Source organism: Erinaceus europaeus, chromosome 10 (assembly GCF_950295315.1).
Source record: "Erinaceus europaeus chromosome 10, mEriEur2.1, whole genome shotgun sequence".
Lineage (NCBI taxonomy): Eukaryota > Metazoa > Chordata > Mammalia > Eulipotyphla > Erinaceidae > Erinaceus > Erinaceus europaeus.
The window spans coordinates 110,835,408-110,861,165 of record NC_080171.1 but is presented as its reverse complement, the minus strand read 5'-3'; the positions used below and the strand labels follow the sequence as shown (position 1 = coordinate 110,861,165).

General features: G+C 38.8%; 1 protein-coding gene across 4 annotated transcripts in view; it reads right to left on the bottom strand.

Moving 5' to 3' along the window:
• Window positions 1-25,758, bottom strand: part of AUH (AU RNA binding methylglutaconyl-CoA hydratase) — a 145,754-nt gene that overhangs the window by 96,333 nt on the left and 23,663 nt on the right. For 3 of the 4 annotated variants that reach the window (XM_060200510.1, XM_007539906.3, XM_060200511.1), the window contains one exon: window positions 10,148-10,234. The exons of the other annotated variant lie outside the window; for it this stretch is intronic. In XM_060200510.1, the coding sequence (XP_060056493.1) occupies window positions 10,148-10,234 (87 nt within the window). The remainder of the gene's footprint in view (window positions 1-10,147; window positions 10,235-25,758) is intronic. 4 annotated transcript variants of the gene reach the window in all.

Below are 25,758 nucleotides of genomic sequence, written 5' to 3'. Positions count from 1 at the left end.
GCAGTGATTCGTAGAGCCAGCATGGAGTCCCAGAGATAGCCCTGACGGTAAAGAAAGAGAGAGAGAGAAAGAGAGAGAGAGTGGAAGAACTACAGGTGATTATCTTATGTAAAATAAGAGGTGACAGACAACTACCAGATGGCTTTGTCCATGTGTAGAATATAGATAACTAAACTAAAGCAAAAAAACTTGCAAAAAAAAAAAAAAGTAACCAAACTGTCTCTTTAGACTATGTGAAAACTGGGAGGGGAAAGTAGAGGGTAAAGAACATGATGGCACAGAAATTTAGTGGTGTGAGTAGTCAGACATACACACAATGGCTGCAGCAAAAAAACATGCAAAAAAAAAAAAAGTAACCAAACTGTCTCTTTAGACTATGTGAAAACTGGGAGGGGAAAGTAGAGGGTAAAGAACATGATGGCACAGAAATTTAGTGGTGTGAGTAGTCAGACATACACACAATGGCTGCAGAATCTCCCCCTGGAATGTTACAGTTTCATCAGCTATTATTAAATTAATACTAAAAATCATTTTAAAAATCACTTATGCTGGGAGTCGGGCTGTAGTGCAGCGGGTTAAGCGCAGGTGGCGCAAAGCACAAGGACCGGCATAAGGATCCCGGTTCGAACCCCGGCTCCCCACCTGCAGGGGAGTCGCTTCACAGGCGGTGAAGCAGGTCTGCAGGTGTCTATCTTTCTCTCCCCCTCTCTCTCTCTCTGTCTTCCCCTCCTCTCTCCATTTCTCTCTGTCCTATCCGACAACAACGAGATCAACAACAACTACAACAATAAAACAACAAGGGCAACAAAAGGGAATAAATAAATAAAATATTTTTTAAAAAACTTTTAAAAAAATCACTTATGCTTTATTCATACTGAAAATCTCTGCATTTTACGTCAGAGACTATTAATAAGCCATGATCAGTTATATGCTATCATTTACAGGAAAGTATGGATTTGAGAACAAATGTTCCCAATATTCATTTATAAGAGATCAAGTTATAGAAAGCATACATCTGTAAGTTTCAGATAACTGGTTTTTTCGTTTTGTTTTGTTTTGTTTTTTGCCCCCAAGGTTACTGTTGGGGCTCAGTGTTGCCACTACATATCCACCACTCTTGGTGGCCATTTTTTTTCTTTTATTTATTTATTTTTAATTCAATAGAACAGAGAAATTGAGAGGGGGAAAAAAAGATACAGAAAGGGAGAGAGAAAGATAGGCACCTACTTCGCCACTCATAAAGTGTTCCCGCTACAGGTGGAGAGCCGGGGCTGAAACCTGGGTCCTTGAGCTTAGTACGATTTAGTACTCACTATGTGCTCTTAATCCTGTGTGCCACCCTTCCCCCCAGGCCAACATAAATATTTTTTTTCTTTCTAAATGCACTTATACCCAAAAGTTAATCAGACTAAAATGTCTCACAGAACTTACCCAGGAATGAAGTGTTTTTATTTAATGGTGTCTAAAAAGTAGCTACCCCAAGTCCCAGCACTTGTCTGCTAAAAGTACCAACTATGTTGCAAAATCCAGTGGTTAGTTTTTACCATTCATTTTATCTGACAGCATTTTCATAAAACTCTTGTCATGAAATATTTTCTTCACCTGGCTGTCCAAATAATATTTTCTTCCTCCTTCCCTATCCTGGCTGCTCCTGTTGTCTCTCTTCAGGTCATTCTTTTTCACCCTACCCATGAAATGTTACCATGCCTCTCTACAGTAAGCAGTGGCACAGGGTTATGGCCTCACAGAGCACCAATAGTCTTCTGAGTTCCAAATTTACATCTCAAGCCTCTACTACAGGCCTAAATGCCAACCCATTTCCCTAATGTGTCTTTCATAAAGATGACAGAAAGGGGGCCGGGTGTTGGCACACCTGGTTGTGTGCACATGTTACAATGTGCAAGGACCTGTTTCCAGCCCCCCTCCCAGTCTCCACCTGCAGAGGGGAAGCTTTATAAGTGGTGAAGCAGTATTGCTGGTGTCTCTCTGTCTCTCTCCCTCTTTATCACCTCCTTCCCTCTCACTTTCTCACTATCCAATAAACAAAAATGATGATAATAATAATAATAATGATAAATAAAATGACAGAAAGGAAGATCACTTGGTTGTCAAAACATTCCAGGATACTCTATAGCAGTAAAAACAAGAGAGGATTGGGAGTCAGGCAGTAGTGCAGCAGGTTAAGCGCATGTGGTGCAAAGCTCAAGGACCAGTGTAAGCCTCCCGGTTCAGCCCCCGGCTCCCCACCTGCAGGGGAGTGGCTTCACAGGTGGTGAAGCAGGTCCGCAGGTGTCTGTCTTTCTCTCTTCCTCTCTGTCTTCCCCTCCTCTCTCCATTTCTCTCTGTCCTATCCAACAACAACAACATCAATAACAACAATAACTACAAGAACAATAAAAAACAAGGGCAACAATAGGGAAAATAAATAAACAAATATATATGAAAAAGAGAGAATGGACAGTAGGGTATTTAATTCCAGAAAGACAACTCTGCAAAAGAAAAACCAAGAGAGAAGTTCTATATAATATGAATATGCATCCAATTTATATTGTCCTAAGCTTTTTTAAAGAAATAATGAATGACTCATTTTATACTGTTTTGAGATTTTCAGTTCCAAATTTCAAAAACATGCTAACAAAAGCAAATTAGAAAGCACTACCTGAGAAGTAGCTTAGCCATTAAATACTATTTTATTGTTGCACAAAATGTTTTCCATGGATTTGAAAGAAATAGCTTTTACTGAAAAGAAAAAAAAAAACAAGAAGAATTAAGATTTTTAATAATGGGAAGAAAAACTAGTCAGAGAATTTTTAAACTCTCAAAATTAAACTCTTCCCTTTAATAAAACTTCACAGTACAAAAAGTATGAAAAACTAGATGCCTGTTAAATAAATGGATATTTGTATTGTATCCCTTTAACACAATTACCTGCATCTTAATGCAAATTCAGCTCTGCATTTACACAGCTAAATTAAAACTTTTACAATTTTATTTCATCAGGAAAAAAAAAGAATAAAGGAAAGAAGGAAGGGAGAAAAGGGAAGCTGGAAAGGCCTGGCATTTGAAAGTATTACTGTGGAAGATCATTTATGAAAAAATACCATCCACATCACTCTAGGTTCAACAGTTCTAAATTCTAATTAAAAAAAAAAAAATCTCAAATATTGATCTCTCACAGCAGTTCCTTGATGTCTCAATGTAAGAGAATTGGGTCTGTTACCCTCATGGTTTACCTAAGACAGAATTCTGAAAAGTATTTCTAGTTCGTTGTGAGATACCATCTAATTAGATAATACTGGCCATCAGTAGGAAACTAACACTTCTGCTCTCATATTCTACATTGCTAATTTGCACAATAAAAGTCCTGGTAGTGATAAGGCACTACCTCAAGTCATGCAAGTTCTTGATTAGATGGCAAGTTAAGGAAAAATACAGCTGCTATCAGACCCAAGTAATTTCACGTCAGTGCATTCTTGCTAAGCTACTGGCGCCTAACATTTCAAAACATTGGGTGGAACTACCCACTAATAAACACAAATAAAAAATGGGAAAAAAAAACATTCCTTTATTACTTTCAACCCAGACACACCACGTTGAATAAGGGAGTAATCAATCTTTGACATATCTAATGGTTCATCATTTCTTTAGGTCAGATCATCACAAAAAGAGAGGCCTCTTTTTTTTTTTTTACAACTTTCCTATATTTATTATTTACTGTATTTTTATTTTCACATTTATCACACTTAACATAAGCAAAAACATCCTACTATTCAGATTTTTTTCTTCCAAAATACTTACTTAACTCTAGGCCCTGTTTGTAAGCATCACTGAATCCAGATGTTTATTTAGATAATGTCTTCACTTTTTATGCTTTTTTTCTAAATTATTTTTTTAAATGGGAAGATTAGTGGTTTACAGTAAATACAATTATTGGTACATATGTAAAATTTCTCAGTTTTCTGGAAAAAACAATCACCCCTGGGCCAGGTCTCTCCCACCACAATGCATCAGCACCTGAAAAGTCCCCCAGCCCCACTAGAGTCCTTTACGTTGGTGCAATACAGCAAACCCAGTCTAAGTTCTACAATATATTCCCCCTTTCTGTTCTTATACATCAATTTAGACTATGAGTAAGATCATTCCATATTCATCCTTCTCTTTCTGGCTTATCTCACTTAACATGATTCCTTCAAACTCCATCCAAGATGAGGTGAAAAGGTGACTTCATTATTATAAATACCTGAGTAGCATTCCATTGTGTATATATCCCACAGCTTTCTCAGACACTCATCTGCTGTTGGGACATCTAGGTTGCTTTTAGGTTTGAGCTATCACAAATTGTGCTGCAATGAACATAGGGATACACAGATCTTTTAGGATGTATGCGTTTGATTCCTTAGGATATATCCTGAGGACAGAAATTGCATTGTCATAGGGTATGTCTATTTCTAGTCTTCTGGGAGTCCTCCAGACTTGGTATTTTATTAATTTACTTACTTATTCATTTTACCAGAGCAGTATTTAGCTCTAGTTTATGGTGGTGCAGGGGATTGAACCTGGTACCTGAGAGCCTCAGACATGAGAGCCTGTTTTCATAACCATTATGCTATCTTCCCAATCCCTCAAGTAACTTTTTTTTTAGTAACTTTTTAAAAAGCTATTTTCTAATAATCTAGGACAGTAATATCAAGAAGTTAGTGACTCAATTCAATATAGAACTTCCTTCTGACAACTACATAGTAAAATATAACAGTTTTTCATAAATTCCAGTACTTTTCAAGTTTCCTATAGATGCTCCTTTATTAACAACAAGATTCACCAAAGCAGAAAATAAAATTCATCTACTCTTCAGACCCCAGGGAAAGATTCTCTAGACAGGATGAATGCAAGTGTAATGGGGGTGAAGAAGATACAGCAAAGGTCATATGTACCTTGATTGTACTACTACTGAGACACAAAGTCCTTACTCAATGTCTGTAGGCTCTTGGACACAGTGACTTTAAACAAAATGATGGTTAATGAAAGCAGGCCCTGTACAGTCATTTTGACTAATGTTCAGTACTAAATTCTAGTAAAAAAAAAAAAAAACCAATCTCAAATATGTGCTATATTGGCCAGAATTGTGTATTTCTCAACATTATAATGTAACAATGCCAAATGAAATGACATTATTCAAGACACTGTTGCACTGCTCCAGTAACCAATTTTAATGATGATTGTGACATCCAACTCACAAAAGAACTAAAAACTTAACAGTGGTCTTGAATGAGGTAGTAGCACATCCTCTGTCACCGCAAATAATTACTTGAAGGTCTGTATGTGAAAGAGCTCAAGAGTACAATAACATGTTCCTCTCACACAACACCACCTAACAGTCTACCAGACAAAACACTGTCTCCCAAAGAAAAAATAATCCCTTCCACAGAAGTAAAAACATGTGAAACCTAGCAGACAAGGACTAAGAAGAAAACTGGTGATCTATAGGCGGGATCCGGCCCCTGAGCCTGTTTTAATTGACATTAAAACTTTTTTTTTCCTCCCTCCTCTCCATGGAAAAACAAAACTAAAAAGATATTTATATGACTCTAGTGGGCCAGGCAGTGGCACGCCAGGTTAAGCACACAAAGTACGAAGCACAAGGTCCCATTCAAGGATCCCGGTTTGAGCCCCTGGCTCCCTACCTGCAGGGGGGGGTCGCTTCACAAGCGGTGAAACAGGTCAGGTCTACAGGTGTCTTTCTCTCTTCCTGTCTATCTTCCCCACCCTCCCCTCTCAATTTCTTTCTGTCCTAACAAAAAAAAAAAAAAAGGAAAAAAATGGCCACAGGAGCAGTGGATTTGCAGTGCAGGCACCAAGCCCCATCGATAACCCTACAGGCAAAACAAACAAACAAACTCTAGAGCTCTCACAGTAAAAGAATAGCCACTAGGTAGAATGTGTGTCATGCTCATGGATTTGAGAGGCAATGCTATGTGACAGTCACAGCACCAGAAGCTCCAGTTCTGTGACGCCTCTTTCTCCTTCGTTGACTGCCCGTCTTAAGTAAAAACAACAACAAAAAAAAAGCTGGCCCGGGAACAGTGTAATGATGATGCATAAACAAGGCCCCAATGCTGGGAAAAAAAATTTTCTTTTTAATAAAACTCTAATGTCTAACATCTCTGGAAAATATAAAAAGAAATATAAAATCTAAAACAAACTAACACACAAGAAGCATCTACAAAATTCGACATAGATAAATCTAGAAGAAAAAAACTACCTAGTTTGGCATATATATATAGTGTTTCAGTCACCAAGTTGCAGATGCTACCATGATGCCCTCCATCCTGACTTCCCTGGGCAGATGACCTCACCAATGTGTCCTAGACCCTCTCCTCTCCAGAGCCCTGCCTTACTAGGGAAAGATAGAAACAGACTAGGGGGTGTGAATCAAACTGCCAACGCCCATGTTCAGTAGAGAAGCAATTAAAGAAGCCAGATCTTACAATTTTGCACCCTATAAAGAACTTTGGTCCAATATTCCCAGAGGGATAAAGAATACGGAAACTTCTAGTGGAGGGGATGGGATACAAAACTCTGGTGATGGAAACTAAATAGAATTGTACCCCTCTTATCCCACAATCTTGCTAATCATTTAAAAATCACTAATAAAAAGACAATTATCAATATCAAAAAAAGAGTATATATTACATAGGAATGGACTAAATAATATAACAAACTCCTTAAAAGTCACTTCTCAAGTATACAATTAGGTCAGACCCACCCATTGTCCTTCTGTGTGTTTTTTACCTATTCTCTCTCTATTTTTAACTGGGGAATTAATGGTGTACAGAGCAGCTACTGGAATGTGGGTACAATTTCTCATTTCAGAGTCTGCAAAACACTCTCACCTCCAATGTACCAGGACCTGAAAGTCCCCATTCCTCTGGACCCAACTCCATGACCCCCTTCCCCAGAGTCCTTTGCTTTGGTGCAATACACTAACCAAGCCCAAGTTCTAACTTGTGTTTCCCTTTTCTGTTCTTATTTCTTAAACTCTGCCCATGAATAAAATCACCCCATATTCCTCCTCCTCCCTTATTATTATTTTTTTATTTGATAGGACAGAGAGAAATTAAGAGGGGAAAGAGAGATAAAGAGGGAGAAAGAGACACCTTCAGACTTGCTTCACCGTTTATAAAACATTCCCCCTGCAGGTACTGAACAGGGGCTCAAACCCAGATACTCTCACATAGTAAGGTGTGCTCTCAACCAGGTGCACTACCGCCCACCCCAATTCATCTTTCCCTGTCTGGCTCATCTCGCTTAACATGAGTCCTTCAAGCTCCATTCAAGATGAAAAAGGTGAATTCAATATTTTTAACTGAGTAGGATTCCATTATGTATATATACCACAACTTTTTTAGTTTATTAGGACACCTAGGTTGCTTCCAAGTTTGAGCTATTACCAATTGTGCTGCTATGAACATAAGTATGCACATATCTCTTTGGATAGGTATGTTTGTTTCCTTAGGATATATCTCCAGGAGAAGAATAGTGGGTCCATTTCTAATCTCCTAAAGCCTGCTGGATCACAATCAGATGTAATCACCATATGTTTATCATTTTCATATTTTTCTGAGTTTGTGTGTGTGATTTTAGTATACAAAGAGAGATATCTAAACTAAATACTGCTTCGTTATGTATGCTTTTAGCTTTATAAAAAGTGTATTATATTGTATTTAATTCAACATATTTCAGGATTTATCCATGTTGTTACATGTGTAATTTATCTGCAATGTTGTCTACACCCAATTGCAGAAATTTACCAAAAGTATTCATTCTCTTGTAAAGAAAATGTTATTGCAGGCTTTAAAAAAAAATACTGAAAAACCCCTCATTTCTAGTGATTGGTGGCCATGGGTGATGAACCTGGAAATTCTCACATTCAGGCATACATCCTGGTATAAGTTTCCCCAGGACATGTGGAAAATAAATACAGAAAAACAAAATTCCAAACTCCAACTAGCAATCTATTCAGAGTGGCAGAAAATGTCCACCCACAAAAGAAATCCTTTTTTTTTTTAAGTGCTATAAAATAGTCAAAATAAATTTAAGGGCAGAAAAGATACAAGATCAAGACAAATATAAAGAAACACATCTTGGCATTTTAAATAAATAAATGATCTCTCACATACCAAATGAGAGATATGCACATATAGATGAAGAATCCTCTTTGCATTAAAAAAAAAAAAAAGACCCTACGTTAATCTGGAAGAATGGCTATATTGAAAGTGTCAAAGAAAATCCTCAAGAGCAAAAGAAAGTATAATAACAGGAACTTGGTACCCTCCAGACTGCTGAAGTCTCCATTTTAAAGTTACTATAAATCTATTAGGATGATACGTTAAGAAACAAAACCTTTAATTAATACACGTAACAACGTAAGTTTAATATCCAAATAGCTTCCTAAATAAATAAGCAGTTGTCAAATAATTCTCTTGAAATGAGGATAAAAGGCTTTAGAGAACGATTTACAAAATGAGAAAGGCAGGTCTAATTTAAAAAGATAAAAAACATCATGTATGCATCTGCAACACATAAATTAACATGCTGACACGTCTTTTTAACACTGACAAATGTGAAAAATGGCAACATTAACTGATGGTAGGATTATGTGCAAACAAATACTGTCATGTAATTAATGGGAACATATGTTATTACAACCTATTTGGAATAAAATCTGACAGAATTTGTTACGATGTAAAATTAACACGATGCCTAAAAATTAAATGCTATTTTTAGTCATCTATTACTAAACTTTATTACTATTTAGTAGTATTGACCCTACAGAAAGACACATACTCACATTCTCAAAGACCTGCATACAGAGACATTCAATACTTATTATAAATAACAACAACAGCAACAAAGCAACACCTAAAATTCATTAGTAAAGAAACAGTGAAAAATTTTGGATAAAACTGCTATATTACTAAGCAGTAATCAATTTAGAAACAGTAACAACAAAGTAGATTGCTATATACTGAGTTATAAATGTAACAGTGAAGTCCATAATCCTAAAAAAAAAAAATCCACATCTATAAATATGCACATGCTATTTAGGAGACACAGATACTTTATGTCAAAGGTTTAATGCCAAATTATTCTTTGATTTGTAGTAACTGCCTTCATTAGCTATGTCATCATCCATCAGAAGAAACTGTCACTGTAAAATATTTTTCACAATTTTTTTATTTATCCATTTTTCCCTTTTGTTGCCCTTGTTGTTTTATAGTTGTAGTCATTATTGTTGTTATTGATATCTCATTGTTGGATAGGACAGAGAGAAATGGACAGAGGGTAGAACAGACAGAAACTGAGAGGGGAGGAGAAGATAGAGGGGGAGAAAAAACAGACACCTGCAGACCTGCTTCACCACCTGTGAAGCGACTCCCCTGCAGGTGGGGAGCCGGGGGGCTCGAGTTGGGATCCTTACACCTGTAAGGATCCTACCACCCGACTCCCATTTTTCACAATTTTTAAAGATCTAAAGATCTTTATAGTTGTTTATAAGATTATAAGAATGTACCATACCCACCACCCTTAATAATCACCATAGTTCTCATAAAGTCTTAAAGACGGTTTGAAAACCACTTTTGTTGTTGTTACTGCTGTTTTCATATATTACATGCTTTTTATAGCAACTGAGTATAGGTCATAACTATCTTACTACAAAGTTTATGCAAATTTTGACCAAAGTTTATATATATAAACAATGTGGGGGCCAAGTAGTGGCACATCAGCTTAAGTGCATATAGAATGAAGCAGAAGAACCCACACAAGGATCCAGGTTCTAGCCCCTGGCTCTGCAGGGGGAACGCTTTACAAATAGTGAAGCAGGTCTACAGGTGTCTATCTTTCCTCCCCCTCTATCTTCTCCTCCCCTCTCAATTTCTCTCCGTGCTAGCCAATAAAATGGAAAAATTGGCTACTAGGAGCAATGGATTAGCAGTGTAGGCACTGAGCCCCAGTAATAATCTTGGAGGTAATAATAATAATAATAACAACAACAACAATAATAATGACAATTAGCAACTTCTATTTTAGATTTTCTGACATCTAAGGTCATCTCCACATGCTGAAAGAAGAATTAGACTGCTCTTACCAATTTCATTAATCACTGCTCTTATTTTGGAGACAAAAGGACCAACTTCACTGGAATGCATTTTGACTCTTTCCTTAAGGTCAGCACCTGCAAAACATTTTATTTACAAGTACAAATTAGTTAATAACACAATTTTAAGAGAACAAACTGAAAATTTACACAAGGTCCATACATAACTTGAAGATCAGCTGAACACAGGCATTTAATGTATTATATTACCTAAGTTTTCCTTTGCAGTGACCATAACCAGAAGGAATAAAAATATGTGTCCCATCTCAACTACAGGGGTTGGGAACCTTTTTTCTGCCAAGGGACATTTGGCTATTTCAGACATCAAGTGAAAATTTGCAATTTTAAAATTAATACTTAATATTACTATGAAAAAAAAAGTGGTCATTGTCTTGGGGAGGTCAGATCAAATGATTTATAAGACCCAAGGGCTCATCCCCCCCCCCCTCGGCTTCATGCTTACTTCACCGCCTGTGAAGCGACTCCCCTGCAGGCGGGAAGCCTGAGGCTGGAACCCGGAACCTTACACCGGTCCTTGGGCTTTGCGCCACATGAGCTTAACCCATTGCACTACTGCCCTACTCCAGCTCCTTGCAGTCTTAGAGGAAGAGAGCTACTTGGATCATGTTTGTTTGTTTGTTTTTTAATTATTTATTCCCTTTTGTTGCCCTTGTTGTTTTATTGTTGTAGTTATTATTGTTGTTGTTGGATAGGGCAGAGAGAATGGAGAGAGGAGGGGAAGACAGAGAGGGGGAGAGAAAGAGAGACACCTGCAGACCTGCTTCACTGCTTGTGAAGCGACTCCCCTGCAGGTGGGAAGTCAGGGGCTCAAACCAGGATCCTTATGCCCGTCCTTGCGCTTTGCACCACCTGCACTTAACCCGCTGCACTACTGCCCGACTCCCCTGGATTATGTTTATCAATAGTTCTATCAACTGCAATAAGAAATTCTTAAACAAATAATTGGTCTTACAACAAAAAATAAATGCATTCCTGTCAATACAAATGACAAAAACCATACCTCTTCCATATTTCTTGCAAAAATGCCAGATGTTACACACCACTGCTTTAGACATAAGTGTCTACCCAGTAAAAAAAAAAAAAAAAAAAAGTCTATCACATGAGTCTTGGCACAGTAAAAAGCATTCTAACTGAATGTGTGCTCTGTGGTAACTGCAGACCACATCTGAGAATGACTGATTTGGAATAAACAAACTGACAATTTTCTAATGATGAATTTCTAACAATCACAATTTTGGAAAAAAAGCATACAGAATTCCTTTTGAAATAGTTTAAGGCTCAGTAAAACCATTTCTTTTAGTAAAAATTGTCTGGCCTTAAGCCAGCCCCCCCCCCCCCAACTCCTGCTCTGCTCCATCCTCCATTGCTGACTCCATGGTCTATTCACATAATCATTGTTTTGCCTGAAAGATCCCCACCACTGATCTATCTTCTTTCTACCCTGAGACCCGCCCTGCCTGCAGGGTACATTAATCTCACTAGTTAAAACCCTAGCAACTGGAAGCTTTCTACCTTCTCGCTCTTTCTTTCTCCACCCCCTTTCCCAGCCATCTCCACTCTGACTTGCTACTTCTGGTTTTACCCTATAAAGCCCACTTCTGTTCCTGGTTTCACTCTTTCTCTCCCGCATCCTGACCTGGAGAAGGGCTGGTGCGCAGAGCGGCAGGCGGCCATTGCAGTTTGGCACCACGTGGCTTAACCCGCTGTGCTCACACCCAACTCTGGGGGTCCCGCATCAACAAAGAATTGTATTACCATGCCGCCACAAGCTCCTGGTCTCTCTCTCCCTCCCGTGAAGCTAGCCTGGCAAAAAATAAACTGAGAAAAAGTAGATCCCCAATGAAAGAAGGAGACAACTGGCTAGCAAAGCAATATTAGTGTCCAGGGTGTATACTCAGCTAGTCACTCTTATCAGTTCATTATATTGATCCTGACTAAACACAGTACTGAGTACTAGCTAAGGCTGGGACATTTTGAGCCCACATAATTCCTGACAATATAAGAACTGCAGGTCATACAGCATGTATGCTACAGTACAGAAGTTAGTATCTACAGCATGGAAAATGCCTTAAACAAATTCCCGAGGAAACATCTACAGTAAAGTTGAATGCAAGAGGATTATTCGTAAAACTAGACATATCTCTACAGCAAAATGTTAATCTTTTTTCCACAAAAAAGTTAAAGTTTAGCAAGGAAGAAAAGTTTTATTATAGTGAAAAAAAAATCTACATCATTATAAATACACGTTAAAAGGAAAAACTCATTTCCACTGAAATTTCCACTGATAATTTATGCATGGGGTCCAAGAAGACAGCAAAAGCAACAACAACAACAAAGAGTAGTAAGTGGATAGGATGGGATAAGGACTAAGTATGAGGCAATCCTGTAACTGCATCAGGGGATTCAGCTGCTACTCCAGGCTCAGGGAAGGGGACACTAGTCCGGTGTCCTGTGACATACAAACTCATGTTTCAAAATGGGAACTGGCTGAGAGCTGGGGGTGGGGGGATGACATGGGACAGGACTGGATGATCACATAGCATGCTTTAAAAACCACACTCTGTGTTGTGACCCCAACAGCAGTTTGGGACAATTAGCATATGAATGTTGTCAGCCTGAGGTGGTGCAACTGACAAGGGACTATATTAAGGAAGGACTTGGAGCAGCGGGCTCTCTTGATTGGATTACCTTCATCGCAGCACTGCTCCTGTTGGTTTGGCTCTGGACTGATGTCTGGATTTGGTGGTCTTGGGTGGCTTGGTTGCAGACTTTGGACTTTTGCCTACTTTTTTTTTTTTTCCTCCAGGGTTATTGCTGGGGCTCGGTGCCTGCACCACAAATCCACTGCTCCTGAAGGCTATTGTTTTTTCCTTTCGTTGCCCTTGTTTTTTTATCGTTGTTGTGGTTATTATTGTTGATACTGATGCCGTTGTTGTTGGATACAACACAGAGAAATGGAGAGAGGAGGGGAAGACAGAGGGGGAGAGAAAGACAGACACCTGCAGACCTGCTTCACTGCTTGTGAAGAGACCCCCTGCAAATGGGGATCCAGGGGCTTGAACTGGGATCCTTGAACTGGTCAGTCCTTGCGCTTCACGCCATGTACGCTACCGCCCGACCCTTTTTGCCTACTTTCTTTACTAGACTTCTTCCCTCACAATTACAGTGATTTTTATGAATAAACCAATCTTTTGATTTAACCTTAAACAGAGCCACGTATTGTTTGCTATCACTGGTGACAAAGAGACCAGCAGTGAGACATGCTAGAACTATAGGGATTCCAGGTTAGCTCTTGCTCCTTCTCTGCAGACAACTCCCAGCAGAGTTGTAAATGATGGACACTGTATTGAGGTACCTTTATCTGCACAACTATCATTGGATATGGAGCTCTGGGGGTGGGCACTGTGTGGAAATGTACTCCTCTTATCCTATAGTCTTGTCAATATTTCCATTTTATAAATTAAAATTTAAAAAAAGAAAGAAATATACCCTTCAATCTTGGAATACTCAGAACTAAAAAAATAAATATTTCACTTTGATTCTTCCCATGTCATACATTCTGTATTTGACAGCTCTAAATTTAATCCAAGGGCTAGTATTTTTCACTTCTTTCACTTTTTAACTAGGTGAAAAGTAATGATTTGTCTTTGACATCACTGGGGCTTCGTTGCTACAAGATGACTTTCTTTTTGTCTTTCTTTCTCTCTTTTTAAACAGTGGAAGGAAAGAAACCACAGCACCGCCATTTCCCCCTATGCACTGTGGGCTGGACTTGACCTGGGTTGCAGCAATAGCAAAGCTTATTTACTATCCAGGTGACCAAACTTTGCCAGAGCCCAAGAATATACTTTGAAATTCACTCAGTCTATGACCAGTTGGCTCAGCCATGCTGACGGACAAGCCTATTGCATTTCCCTAACCCATGAGTTTTCCCACTCATCTACTGACCACTTCATAATGGCATGTACTCAAAAACTAAATCACCCTATTAATAAAGCAGAAGCAATCACAAGAAAAATTCATCACCACCCACCATCAATCTATTTACCTAAATGTAAATTCATCCTCAATAATGGGAATTTAGAAAAATACAGGTTTCAGGCTGCAGGTATGGATCAACCTGCCAATGCCCATGTCTAGCGGAGAAGCAATTACAGAATCCAGGCCTTCCACCTTCTACACCCCATAAAGAATTTTGGTCCATACTCCCAGAGGGATAAAGAATAGAGAAGTCTCCAATGAAGGGGTTAGGACTCAAAACTTCGGCAGTGGGAACTATATGGAATTGTACCCCTTATCTTACAGTCTTGTTAACCATTATGAAATTGCTAATAATTAAAAAAGAAGAAAAGAAAGGCTTCACAGACATTAAAACAACAAGGGAATATTAGTAACAATCATGGTCTAAGAAATAAACCCATGTACATGTCAGTGCCTAATATACAACTGAAGGGCTAAAACTATCCAATAGAGAAAAGAAGCTCTCTTCAACAAATGGTGCTAAGAGAACTGAAAAGTCACATGTAGAAAAAATGAAACTAGACCATCACTTGACACCATACATTAAAATTTTTTAAAAATCAAAGATCTGGCCAAGGATAGAATTAGGGACTTCATGTTTATAAGTCCAACACACTAGACACTGAGTTACGTATTGCCTAAGTTATGTTTTTCTAATCACTTGTACTTCTTATCATAAATTCTTTTCAACTAAGTATATAAGCAGAAGTATGACACACCACGGCAAAAAACTGACATCACTGGAATTATTTTAAAGAGAGCTCAAGTAAGTGATTGGGGTGTGTGTGTGTGTGTGTGTATGCTTTAAACTGAATTGAATTCCTGAACAGGACCAAACTGCCAAGAACAAGACTGTACAGTTTCAAAGGACTGATAAAGTGAAGTGTTACCTACTCTCTCCTCATGATCCCTCCACCTGACCATTATCTCACCATTACCTCATCTCCTTTTTTTTTTCCCTTGAAACAATAATCTGCTGATGTAGGTCCCTCCTCAGAACACGTGTTGGGTTTCTAACCTGCTCTCCAAATTGCACTATCTGCTATTTTCAAATAGTCACATTTTGGCTCAATGTTAACTTTACTGTTGTATTAAAGGTTTACACTAGTGGTCACTTAATGGAGTTTAGGTTTTTCTTTTCTTTATTGGGGGGACTAGGGGCTTACAGTCAACAGTAAAATATAGTCATTAGCACAGTGTTACACTTCTCTGTTTTCCACATAACAATCTAACCCCCCACCTAGATCCTCCTCTGCCATCATGTTCCAGGACCTGAATCCTCCCCTCCACCCCACCCCCGAGTCTTTTATTTTGGTGTAATACACCAACGGAGTTTAGATATTCTGAGGAAAAATCGATTTGAGTATTGCCCGCTAAAGTAGTCCTCTCCTAAAATTCCTTATAGAAAAGAATTTATTCTGTAATAGATTCCTTCTTTCACATATGTGGTAGGGTTATTATGTTTTATATTCCTACTGATCTCTATCAGCTGTGGACTAACTAACTAGTCCAGTGGCACTGTAGAGAAGCTATAGGAAACAGAACAGCATTATCTATTGCATGCCTTGATTCTTTTGTCCCCAATGACCAAATGACTGACACAGAAATATCCGCCCCAATGCTAATATAGTATCCAAGAGTGACACCATTTCCCTAAATTTATTTATTTATTTTGGCCTCCAGGATTATCACTAGGAATCCACTGCTCCCAGTGGATTTTTTTTTTCCTTTCCTTTTCTTTTTTTGTTATTGGATAGGACAGAGAGAAACTGAGAGGGGAGGGGAGATAGAGAGGGAAAGAAAACACCTGTAGACCTGCTTGGCCGCTTGTGAAGTGGCCCCCCTGCAGGAGGGAGCAGGGGTCTCCAACCCCGACTCTTGTGCAGGTTCTTATGCTTAGTACTATGTGCACTTAAGTAGGTGTGCAAACCACCTGGCCCCCAAGTAGATTTAATTTTTAAGATCAGTGGTCATCATTCTTCTTTGTTTCCATTACTGCTCCTGCCAGCTCAAAAAAAAAAAAATCCTTAAAAACGATAAGCTACCTTAAATATTTTTTATTCGGACATCTAAAAGTTTTCATCATTTATCTGAAAGAAGTTCTAAGAATGACATAAAAACACTGACACTGTAAAATATGACACGTATTGGGGCCGGGTGGTGGTGCACCTGGTTGAGCACATGTATTAACAATGAGCAAAGACCTAGGTTCAAGCCCCTGGTCCCCACCTGGGGAAAGCTTTACGAGTGGTGAAGCTGGGTTGCAGGTGTCTCTCTCTGTCTCTCTCCCTATCACCCCCCTCCCTCTTGATTTCTGGCTGTCCTATCCAATAAACAAAGATAATAATAAATAAATAAAAATTTTAAAAATATATGACATATATCACTGTCAACAGATGCAGTGGGATCTGTACACCATGGTGAATTCATTATCAAAATCACCAGTCTAAAACATACTGACTAATCCGTGCATTACAATACTGCTTTAATTTCATTTCTATTCATTTTAATATAACTGGTATTGATGCTTACAATTCCTTCATCACTTTATTCATCTGTATTTGCAATAAACTATGCATACAAATTGAATTAATTTTTATTGCAATTTCCTGTAACTCTGAAGCACTAAATTTAATAGTTTTCTTCCAGACTGAGTTTTCACTGTAAACATTACTAGCTTACAGCTGGCTGAAACTTAATACAAATCTGGTAAGATTCGATAACCATTATATATTTAGAATAAAAAGATTTTGGAAATAGACCCTAATGAGATGATAAAGCCAACTTTCTTCCTAAATCTGTGCATGAAAATCATTAATTGCCAGAATGAGGCAGGATATATTACCAAACTCATGCATGCTGAGAACATTTTCTCATATAAGTGAAGGAGCTTTGCTTTGGCAATATCACCCAATCTTTTTAACTTCTTCAGAACTTTACTGAAAAATTATACTATAATTAATAAAAATTTAACAGTGCCATAACAAATCCATTAAGTCATCTTTTAATTATGCTGAAAGGAAAAAAACAGTAAATGTCTAGAGTTAGAAAAAAATTCATATATATATATATATATATATTCTTTATTTTGGGTCTAGCCCTTTCACTGAACTATGGACTCCTAAATAGAACAGTCTACTTAACATGACCTAGTTATATGTTTAATGTGTATATCAAACTCAGTATGTCTTACACTCCTCAACTACTAAATTTCCTCCACTGGACTGATTTCCTGCATTCTTCCACTCTTAAGTCTACTCCTTTCTTCCAATGACCCCATTTTGACTTTTTTCTTTCAAATCCTCCTTTCCATCTGTAAATCCCATTATCTCTACTTTCAAAGTTTATGGAGATTCATTCCATCCAGACAAAAGAGTACTCTCCATACAACTGTCCTGCTTTCAATGATCTTAATATAAGATGTTCCATATTCAGAGAGCCAGGCGGTAGGACACCGCGTTAAGCCCACATGGCGCAAGGATTCACCACCTGCAGGGGGTGTCGCTTCACAAGTGGTGAAGTAGGTCTGCAGCTGTCTCTCTCTCCCTATCTATCTACCTATCCTATCTCCTCCTCTCCCAATTTCCCTCTCTCCTATCCAACAACAAAAGCAGCAGCAACAACAGTGGGAAAAAGATGGCCACCAAGAGCAGTGGATTTGTAGTGCAGACACCAACCCCCAGAGATAACCTTGGAGGCAAAAGAAAAAAAAAAAAAAAAAAAAAATATATATATATATATATACATACACAAACAAAAAACAAGGTATTTCATATTCAACACATGAAAAATATCCAGATTGTTAAACTTGCCTTCCTCCCACCCTCAATCTCTGTTACCCACTTAAGTCCTTGTGCAAAAAAATCAACACGGCTTAAATAGAAGAAGAAGGAGAAGAGCCTTATCAGTTTCCCGGTGCTGTTGTAACAAATTACCATAAACAAAGTGACTTAAAATAACAAAGATATTTTCTTTCACTTTTAGAGGCCAGGATTCCACAGTAAAAAATATTGGCAGAATTGGTTTTTTTTTTTTCTTTTGGAAGTTCTAAGGAGGGTGTGTACTGGCACTCTAAGTTATGGTGACTATCAGCAATACTTGGTATTCTTTCACTTATAAATGCATCTCTTCACCCTCGGTCTTCACAGGGGGCTTCTCTTCTCTGCTTCTCATGTTTTGTCTTGTCACTGGATTTTTTTTTCTCTTTATTGGGATACTAATGGTCTATAATTGACAGTAAAATATACAGTAGTTGGTACATGTGTAGCATTTCTCAGTTTTCCACCTAAGACTCTAATCCTCCACTTAGGTCCTCCTCCACCATCGTGTTCCGAGACCTGAGTCTGCCCCTGTCCCTGCCCCAGTGCATATATACAAATTAAAGTAACACAGAGAAGAGATAAGCAGGCGGTACACCTGGCAGAGCACATATATTACCATGTACAAGGACCCAGGTTTGAGCCCCTGGTCCCCACCTGCAGGAGTTAGCTACACCAGTGGTGAAACATTGCTACAGATGCCTTTTTCTCCTAACCCCACCTCCTCCTTCCCTCTCAGTTTCTCTCTGTATCTTTCAAAAACAGAAGAAGAAATAAAAATGGCCACTGGGAGTGGTGGATGTGTCCGACAGGCACCGAGTCTTAGCAATAAAGATAGTGGCAATAAATAAATAAATAAATAAAAAGATACACAGGGCCAGGAGGTGGTGCTTGCAGTTGAGTGCACATATTAGCATGTGTAAGGACCCCTGGGCCCCAGATGCAGGGAGGAAGCATCATAAGTGGTGAAGCAGTGCTGTAAGTATCTCTCTCTTCCCCTCTTTATCTCCTTATCCCCTCTCCCCTCTTAATTTCTCTCTATCCTATCAAACAAAAGAAAACAGGGGGGGGGGAGATAGAAGCAAACAGCAACTGGGCATGGTGGATTTGTTGTACATGCAACAGGCCCCAGCAATAACCCTGGTGGCAATAAAAAGAAAAATAAAAGAGATACTCTGATACATTAGAATGACAAAAACCTGTAAGACTAACAACACCAAATGCCTGTGAGACTGTAGAGCAGAGGAAACTCATCACAAGTGTTGCGTGTGGGAGTTCAGTATGGTAGTTACTCTAGAAGACAGTCTGGTAGTATTTTACAATAGTGAACAGACTTTTACCATATGATGCAACAAGCAGATTTCTTGGTATTTACCCAAAGGAGTTGAGAACATTATGTCCATACAAAAAAGCTGCATGGAAATGTTTATGGCAGTTTTATTCATAACTGTCAACACTTGGAAGCAACAAAGACATCCTTTTAGTAGGGTGAATGCACAAGCTATCTGACAATGTAGACGGTGGAATATTACTTAGCAGTGATAAATGAGCTATGAAGGCATTAAGAAAAAAAAATAATTAGTAAGTGAAAGAAGCCCATTTGAAAATGATATATGCCATATGATTCTAGAATACAGCATTATAGGAAAGGCAAAACTATAGAGATAGTAAAATGACTAAGTTTTTGAAGGATGAAGGGATGAGAACAATGATACTATAATGTGATACTAAATTGTGAACAAATATCATTTCACGTCTGTCCAAACCCACAGAAGAATCCTAATTTAAACTTTGGACTTGTTTTTTGTTTTCTTTTTTCTTTTTCACCTCCAAGGTGGTCCCTGGAGCTCAGTGCCTGCACCATGAGTCCACTGCTCCTGGCAGCCATCTTTTTTCCGTCTGTTGTTGCTGCTGCTGCTGCTGTTATTGCTGTTGTCGTTGTTGTTGTTATTGTTGGATATGACAGAGAGAAACCAAGAGAGAGGAAGGGAAGACAGAGAGGGGGAGAGAAGGACAGGCACCTATGTAGACCTGCTTCACTGCTTGTAAAGAGAGCCCCCTGCAGGTGGGGAGCTGGGGGCTTGAACTGGGATCCCTGCTCTAGCCCCTGAGTTTTGCACTATGTGCACTCAACCCAGTTCACCAGCAACTGGCCCTCTGGACTTACGTGTATGACATGTCAACATAGGTATAAATATTGTTGACTCTAAACCCCATCTAAAAAATGAAGGATGCCCCCAACTCTTCATCTGCACTATTCCAGCCTTCAGGTTCATGATTGGTCAACAATTTGTTTGGCTTTGTGTGCTAACTCTCTTTTCAACCACCAGGTTCCAGATGCTACCATGATGCCGACCAGACTTCCCTGGACAGACAACCCCACCAATGTGTCCTGGAGCTCCACTTCCCCAGAGCCCTTCCCCACTAGGGAAAGAGAAAGGCAGGCTGGGAGTATGGACCAACCAGTCAACGCCCATGTTCAGCGGGGACGCAATTTCAGAAGCCAGACCTTCTACCTTCTGCACCCCACAATGACCCTGGGTCCATACTCCCAGAGGGATAAAGAATAGGAAAGCTATCAGGGGAGGGGAGGGGATACAGAGTTCTAGAGGAGGAAACTGTGTGGAGTTGTACCCCTCTTATCCTATGGTTTAGTCAGTTTCCTTTTTATAAATAAAAATTTTAAAAGAAAGAAAAAGAAATCAATTCTAGACCATAAAGAAGTATATTATAATCTACAGGTCAATCTAGATGCACCCAGATAAAGAATGGAAGAGGAAGAAGAAGGGGAAAAAAAACATAACAAAGAAAAGATACAAGAGGTTGACAAAGTCTAATATTTATGACCCTTTACTAGAAAAGTTTGCCAATCCCTAATCTAGATTAATTGTTTCTGAAGAAAACTTTTTTAAAAGCACAACATGCTGCTGAGTATTAATTACCACAAACAAACTAAAAAACTTCAGGGGGGATGTTTGTTTGTTTGTTTTTTCTAATTTGGTTTTCAACTTTCCCTTTCCAGCTGCTGGTGCCCTTCAGAACCTGATCCACAAAAGTTAAAATACACACGCCTGGCTTCATGTAAAGGACCTTTTATGTACAGGGCTACTTTTGGTCTCCTGCATCCTTCTCCCCATTGAAGGCAATGTACCTAACCTGGCAAATCTGGTTAAGGGGGCCTATCCTCCAGAGGGATTTTTGCTCACCATCACCACTTCCAACAGCAGCTCAGTTCCACTAGAGTGTGGCTACCGTTTAAACTTAATGTTTGCTCTTCAACCACCAAACCTGTTAAACTATATGTCACAAAATTAAGTTCTGACAGACCTGGAATAGTTCTGATCTGTGTCCTTGCCCTAACTCTAGAGAGTGAGCTTATCTACAGGAGAAGAATACTGATAACAAATACATACAAGATAAATTTAGGAACTAAAAAGTACAAAGGTAAAGCTTAAATAAGAAAATGTGTCTGGGAGTGGGGAGCAGTACTTTGGCTAAAATGATGAGGGGACAACGGCTCTTAGGAGATGACATCTGAGCAGAGACCTTCACAAGCAAAAGGTGTAGTGACTAACGAGTCTGACAAGAGAACAAATTTTCTCCAACAGAAAACACAGACAGCAGGACAGAAAAGAATGAACAAGAGTGAAAGAGGTGGGAGACAGAACAGAGGTGAGGTAAAAAAAAGCCCTGGTGTTGACATCTCATCCAGTTCCTGTCAGTTTACAATTGCTGTTGTACAAGTAACTACAAACTAAGTAAATGAGGCTACAGTTCTAAGGTAAAAGTATATGGTGGTATTGACAGGGCTTCATTTTGGAGGCATTAGAGAATAAGTTTCATTGTCTTTCCCAACTTCTAGAAGCTTCCACATATCGGAACTTACAGGCCATCATCCACTTCTTCCCATCATCTTAGCTCCTCAGTTTTTAATCACTCTGCCTCCCTCTTAGATAGACTCTTGGGTATGTATCAGTTACAGATATCTGTGCCCGTCTTTATCTCATGTATGACTGCATATTCAAAGGTTCCAAGGAGTAAGATACCATTCCCATAATCAGATAATTTTTGTTCTAGAGAGACACAATAGCACCACCCCACTATTCTGGAAGGTAAATTGGTTCAACCTTTGTGGAGAACAGTCATGGAACTCCCCCCTCCTCCCAATGATATTGATAGTGTTCCCATGTGGTACCATGACTCAAATTCAGAGTGAACTATATCATGGTCCATTCTAGTTCTGGGGTCTATTAAAAGCTGAAGAATGAAGTACATTGGGTTGTTTTGGTTTGTTTTTTGTTTCAAAGTTCACTCTGGCTGCTCAGGTAAAGATGCTGCAGTGGAGAGGTCAGGTCATTACTAACATATATTTTCTATTTCTTTAAAGCACATTAATTGTGGGGCCAGGTGGTGGTGCACCTGGTTGAGTGCACATGTTACAATGTGCAAGGACCAGGATTCCAGCTCCTGGTCCACGCCTTCAAGGAGGAAGCTTCATGTGTGGTGAAGCAGGGCTGCAGATATCTCTCTGTTTCTCTCCCTCTCTATGTCCCCTTCCTCTCAATTTCTGGCTGTCTCTAATAAATAAATAAAGATAATATTTTTAAAGCACATTAATTTCTACCAAGCATAACATACTATTTAAGTTTTATCTTTTCAGATGTGAAGATAGAATCAGAAATGAGTTGGCTAAGCACTGAGTCATTTTTTTTTTTTCCTCCTCCAGGGTTATTGCTGGGCTCGGTGCCTGCACCATGAATCCACCGCTCCTGGAGGCCATTTTTCCCCCCTTTTGTTGCCTTTGTTGTAGCTTCGTTGTGGCTATTATTATTGCCCTTGTTGACGCAATTCGTTGTTGGATAGGACAGAGAGAAATGGAGAGAGGAGGGGAAGACAAAGAAGGGGAGAGAAAGACACCTGCAGACCTGCTTCACCGCCTGTGAAGCGACTCCCTGCAGGTGGGGAGCCGGGGGCTCGAACCGGGATCCTTACGCCGGTCCCTGCGCTTTGCACCACATGCACTTAACCCGCTGCGCCACTGCCCGACCCCCGCACTGAGTCATTTTTAATGGCATCTCTGGCACACTCAAAAGAGAAAACTAAAGTACAATATCAAAAGAATATATATATATGTATATATGTATATATATATACACACACAATATACACACACACACACACATATGCCTGAAGCCAATTATCTACACCTAAAAAGCTAGAGTGGATTAAACCCAAAGCAAGCAGAAAAAAAAAAAGTAAAATAGAATGAAAACAATGAAGTAGAAAGCAAAAAAGAAAAAGAATTTAGCAAAACTCAATGCCTATTTTTGGAAAGGATAGAGAAAAATAATGAGTTTCTGCTAGAACTTTTTAAGGAAAATGACACAGATTATCAATATCAATAATGAAAGAAAGAGCTACCAGGAAGGTAGCTCAGTGGTAGAGAGTATACGTGCAGGAGACACTAAATTCAATACCAGGAGCCACACAGGAGAAAGCGAGGCTCTGCTTCACTCTCCCCTTTGATCTCTCCCTCACAGAAGTCTAATTATTGTTTTTCATTAAAGAAAAACCATAATCACCATAGATTCAGCAGATATTGAACTTATAAAAGATTATTATGACCAACCATATGCCAATACCTTTGAAAATTTAGATAAACAGAGTATTTTTTTAAATGAAGGCGGCAACATCACTATAGATTCAGTAGCTATAATGGAATATCATGACCAATTACATGACAATAAATTTGAAAATGTAAATGGCACAATTTATCAAAACTCAGAAATAGCTAGCTACCTCTACCAGAGATTCAATTCATAGTTTAAAAGTTTAATGATTTTTACCAAACATCTAATTAGATAATATGAGCTCTTCCAGCAAAATATAAGAATCAAAAGGAAAATACTTTCCAGTTCATTTTGAGACTAGTACTATCCTGCCACCAAAGAAAGGTAAGCAATTTTCCTTTACAAGCATAATTGCAAATTCCTCAATGATATTTTAACAGATAAAATCTGGCAGTACATAAAAATTATAATATATATATCATGACTAAGGCTTTATCCTAGGAATCTATGGTTATTTAATATTTAGAAATCAACTCATAATGGGCCAGATGGTGGCACACCTGGCTAAGTACACACACTCCAGTGTGCAAGGACCAGGGTTCAAGCCCCTGGTATCCACTTGTGGGGGGGAGGCTTCACAATTGGTGAAGCAGGGTGGCAAGTGTCTCTCTGTCTCTCTCCCTCTCTATCTCTCTTCCCCCTCCATCTCTCTCTGTCTCTATCCAATAATAAATAAATAAAAATTTAAAAAAGAAATTAAGTCATAATTCATGTTAAGAAACTGAAAATGAAAAACTAGATAAAAAAATTAACAAATGTCAGCACTTAGTCATGTTTTCAAAACTCAAACTGGAAACAAACTATTTCACCCTGCTAATGGACATCTACTAAAAACAATAATAATAGAGAACTACAGTTAACATTACACAGAATGGTAAAAGCATCAGAAAAGGCAAGGGTGCACACTCTCACTACCTTTTTCACTCAACACTGTACTGAGGCCCTAACTGATACACCAGATTCAAGACCAGCATACTGGAAAAGAAGAAGCAAAACCGTTTTTATTCTTAGATGACCTGACTATGTGGAAAATCCCAAGTTTTCTACAAAAGAAAAAGAAGAAAAATAAAATAAGATTCCTAGAATTAAATAAGATGCAGATTTAACAAAGTTGTGAGATACAAAGTCACTGTGTGAAGTTTAATTGTATAAGCATATGATAGCTTCGAACTTGGAAGTATAAATTTTGAAATGCCACGTACGGTAGCATCAAAAAAAGATAAAATACTCTCATTCCTGAGGCTCCAAAGTCCCAGGTTCAATCCCCCCTGCACAACCGTAAGCCAGAGCTGAACAGTGCTCTGGTAAAATAAACAAAATAGTTAAGGAAGCATCAAAAAAGATAAAATACTTAGGCACAAGTTTCACCAGCTATGTCTAAGACAGTGGGTGTCATAGACAGCCCAGATATAACACACTTACGATCAAATAATTTTTTTAAAGAACCGAAGATAATTCAATGTTTCTTTTTAAAAATATTTTTATTTATTTTATTTTAATGAGAAAGAGTGGACAGAGGGAAAGATGGCAAGAGGGAGAGAGAGACCAGAACACTGCTCAGTTCTGGCTTATGGTGGTGCTGAGGATTAAACCTGGGACCTCAGAGCCTGAGGTTTGAAAAGGTTTTTTTTTTTAATATTTATTTATTCCCATTTGTTGCCCTTGTTGCTTTATTGTTGTAGTTATTATTGATGTCATTGTTGTTGGATAGGACAAAGACAAATAGAGAGAGGAGGGGAAGACAGAGAGGGGTAGAGAAAGACACCTGCAGACTTGCTTCACCGCCTGTGAAGTGACTCCCCTGCAGGTGGGGAGCCAGGGGCTTGAACCTGGATCCTGATACTGGTCCTTGCACTTTACGCCATGTGCACTTAACCCACTGGGCTATCACCGAACACCACTTGAAAAGGTTTTTGCATTACCATTATATTGTCTCCCAAGGCTAATAATTCAATGTTTCAAACCTTGGAACTCCCCAGACCCCATTGCTGATATGTTTTATGTGGTTTTCAGTATAAAAGCACACCTGGTTAAATCATTGGCCATTACAGATTTGAACTTAATTTCTAGTCCAGTCTTTCTCTGCTCTAGAGGTTGAGAGAGTGGAGCAAAG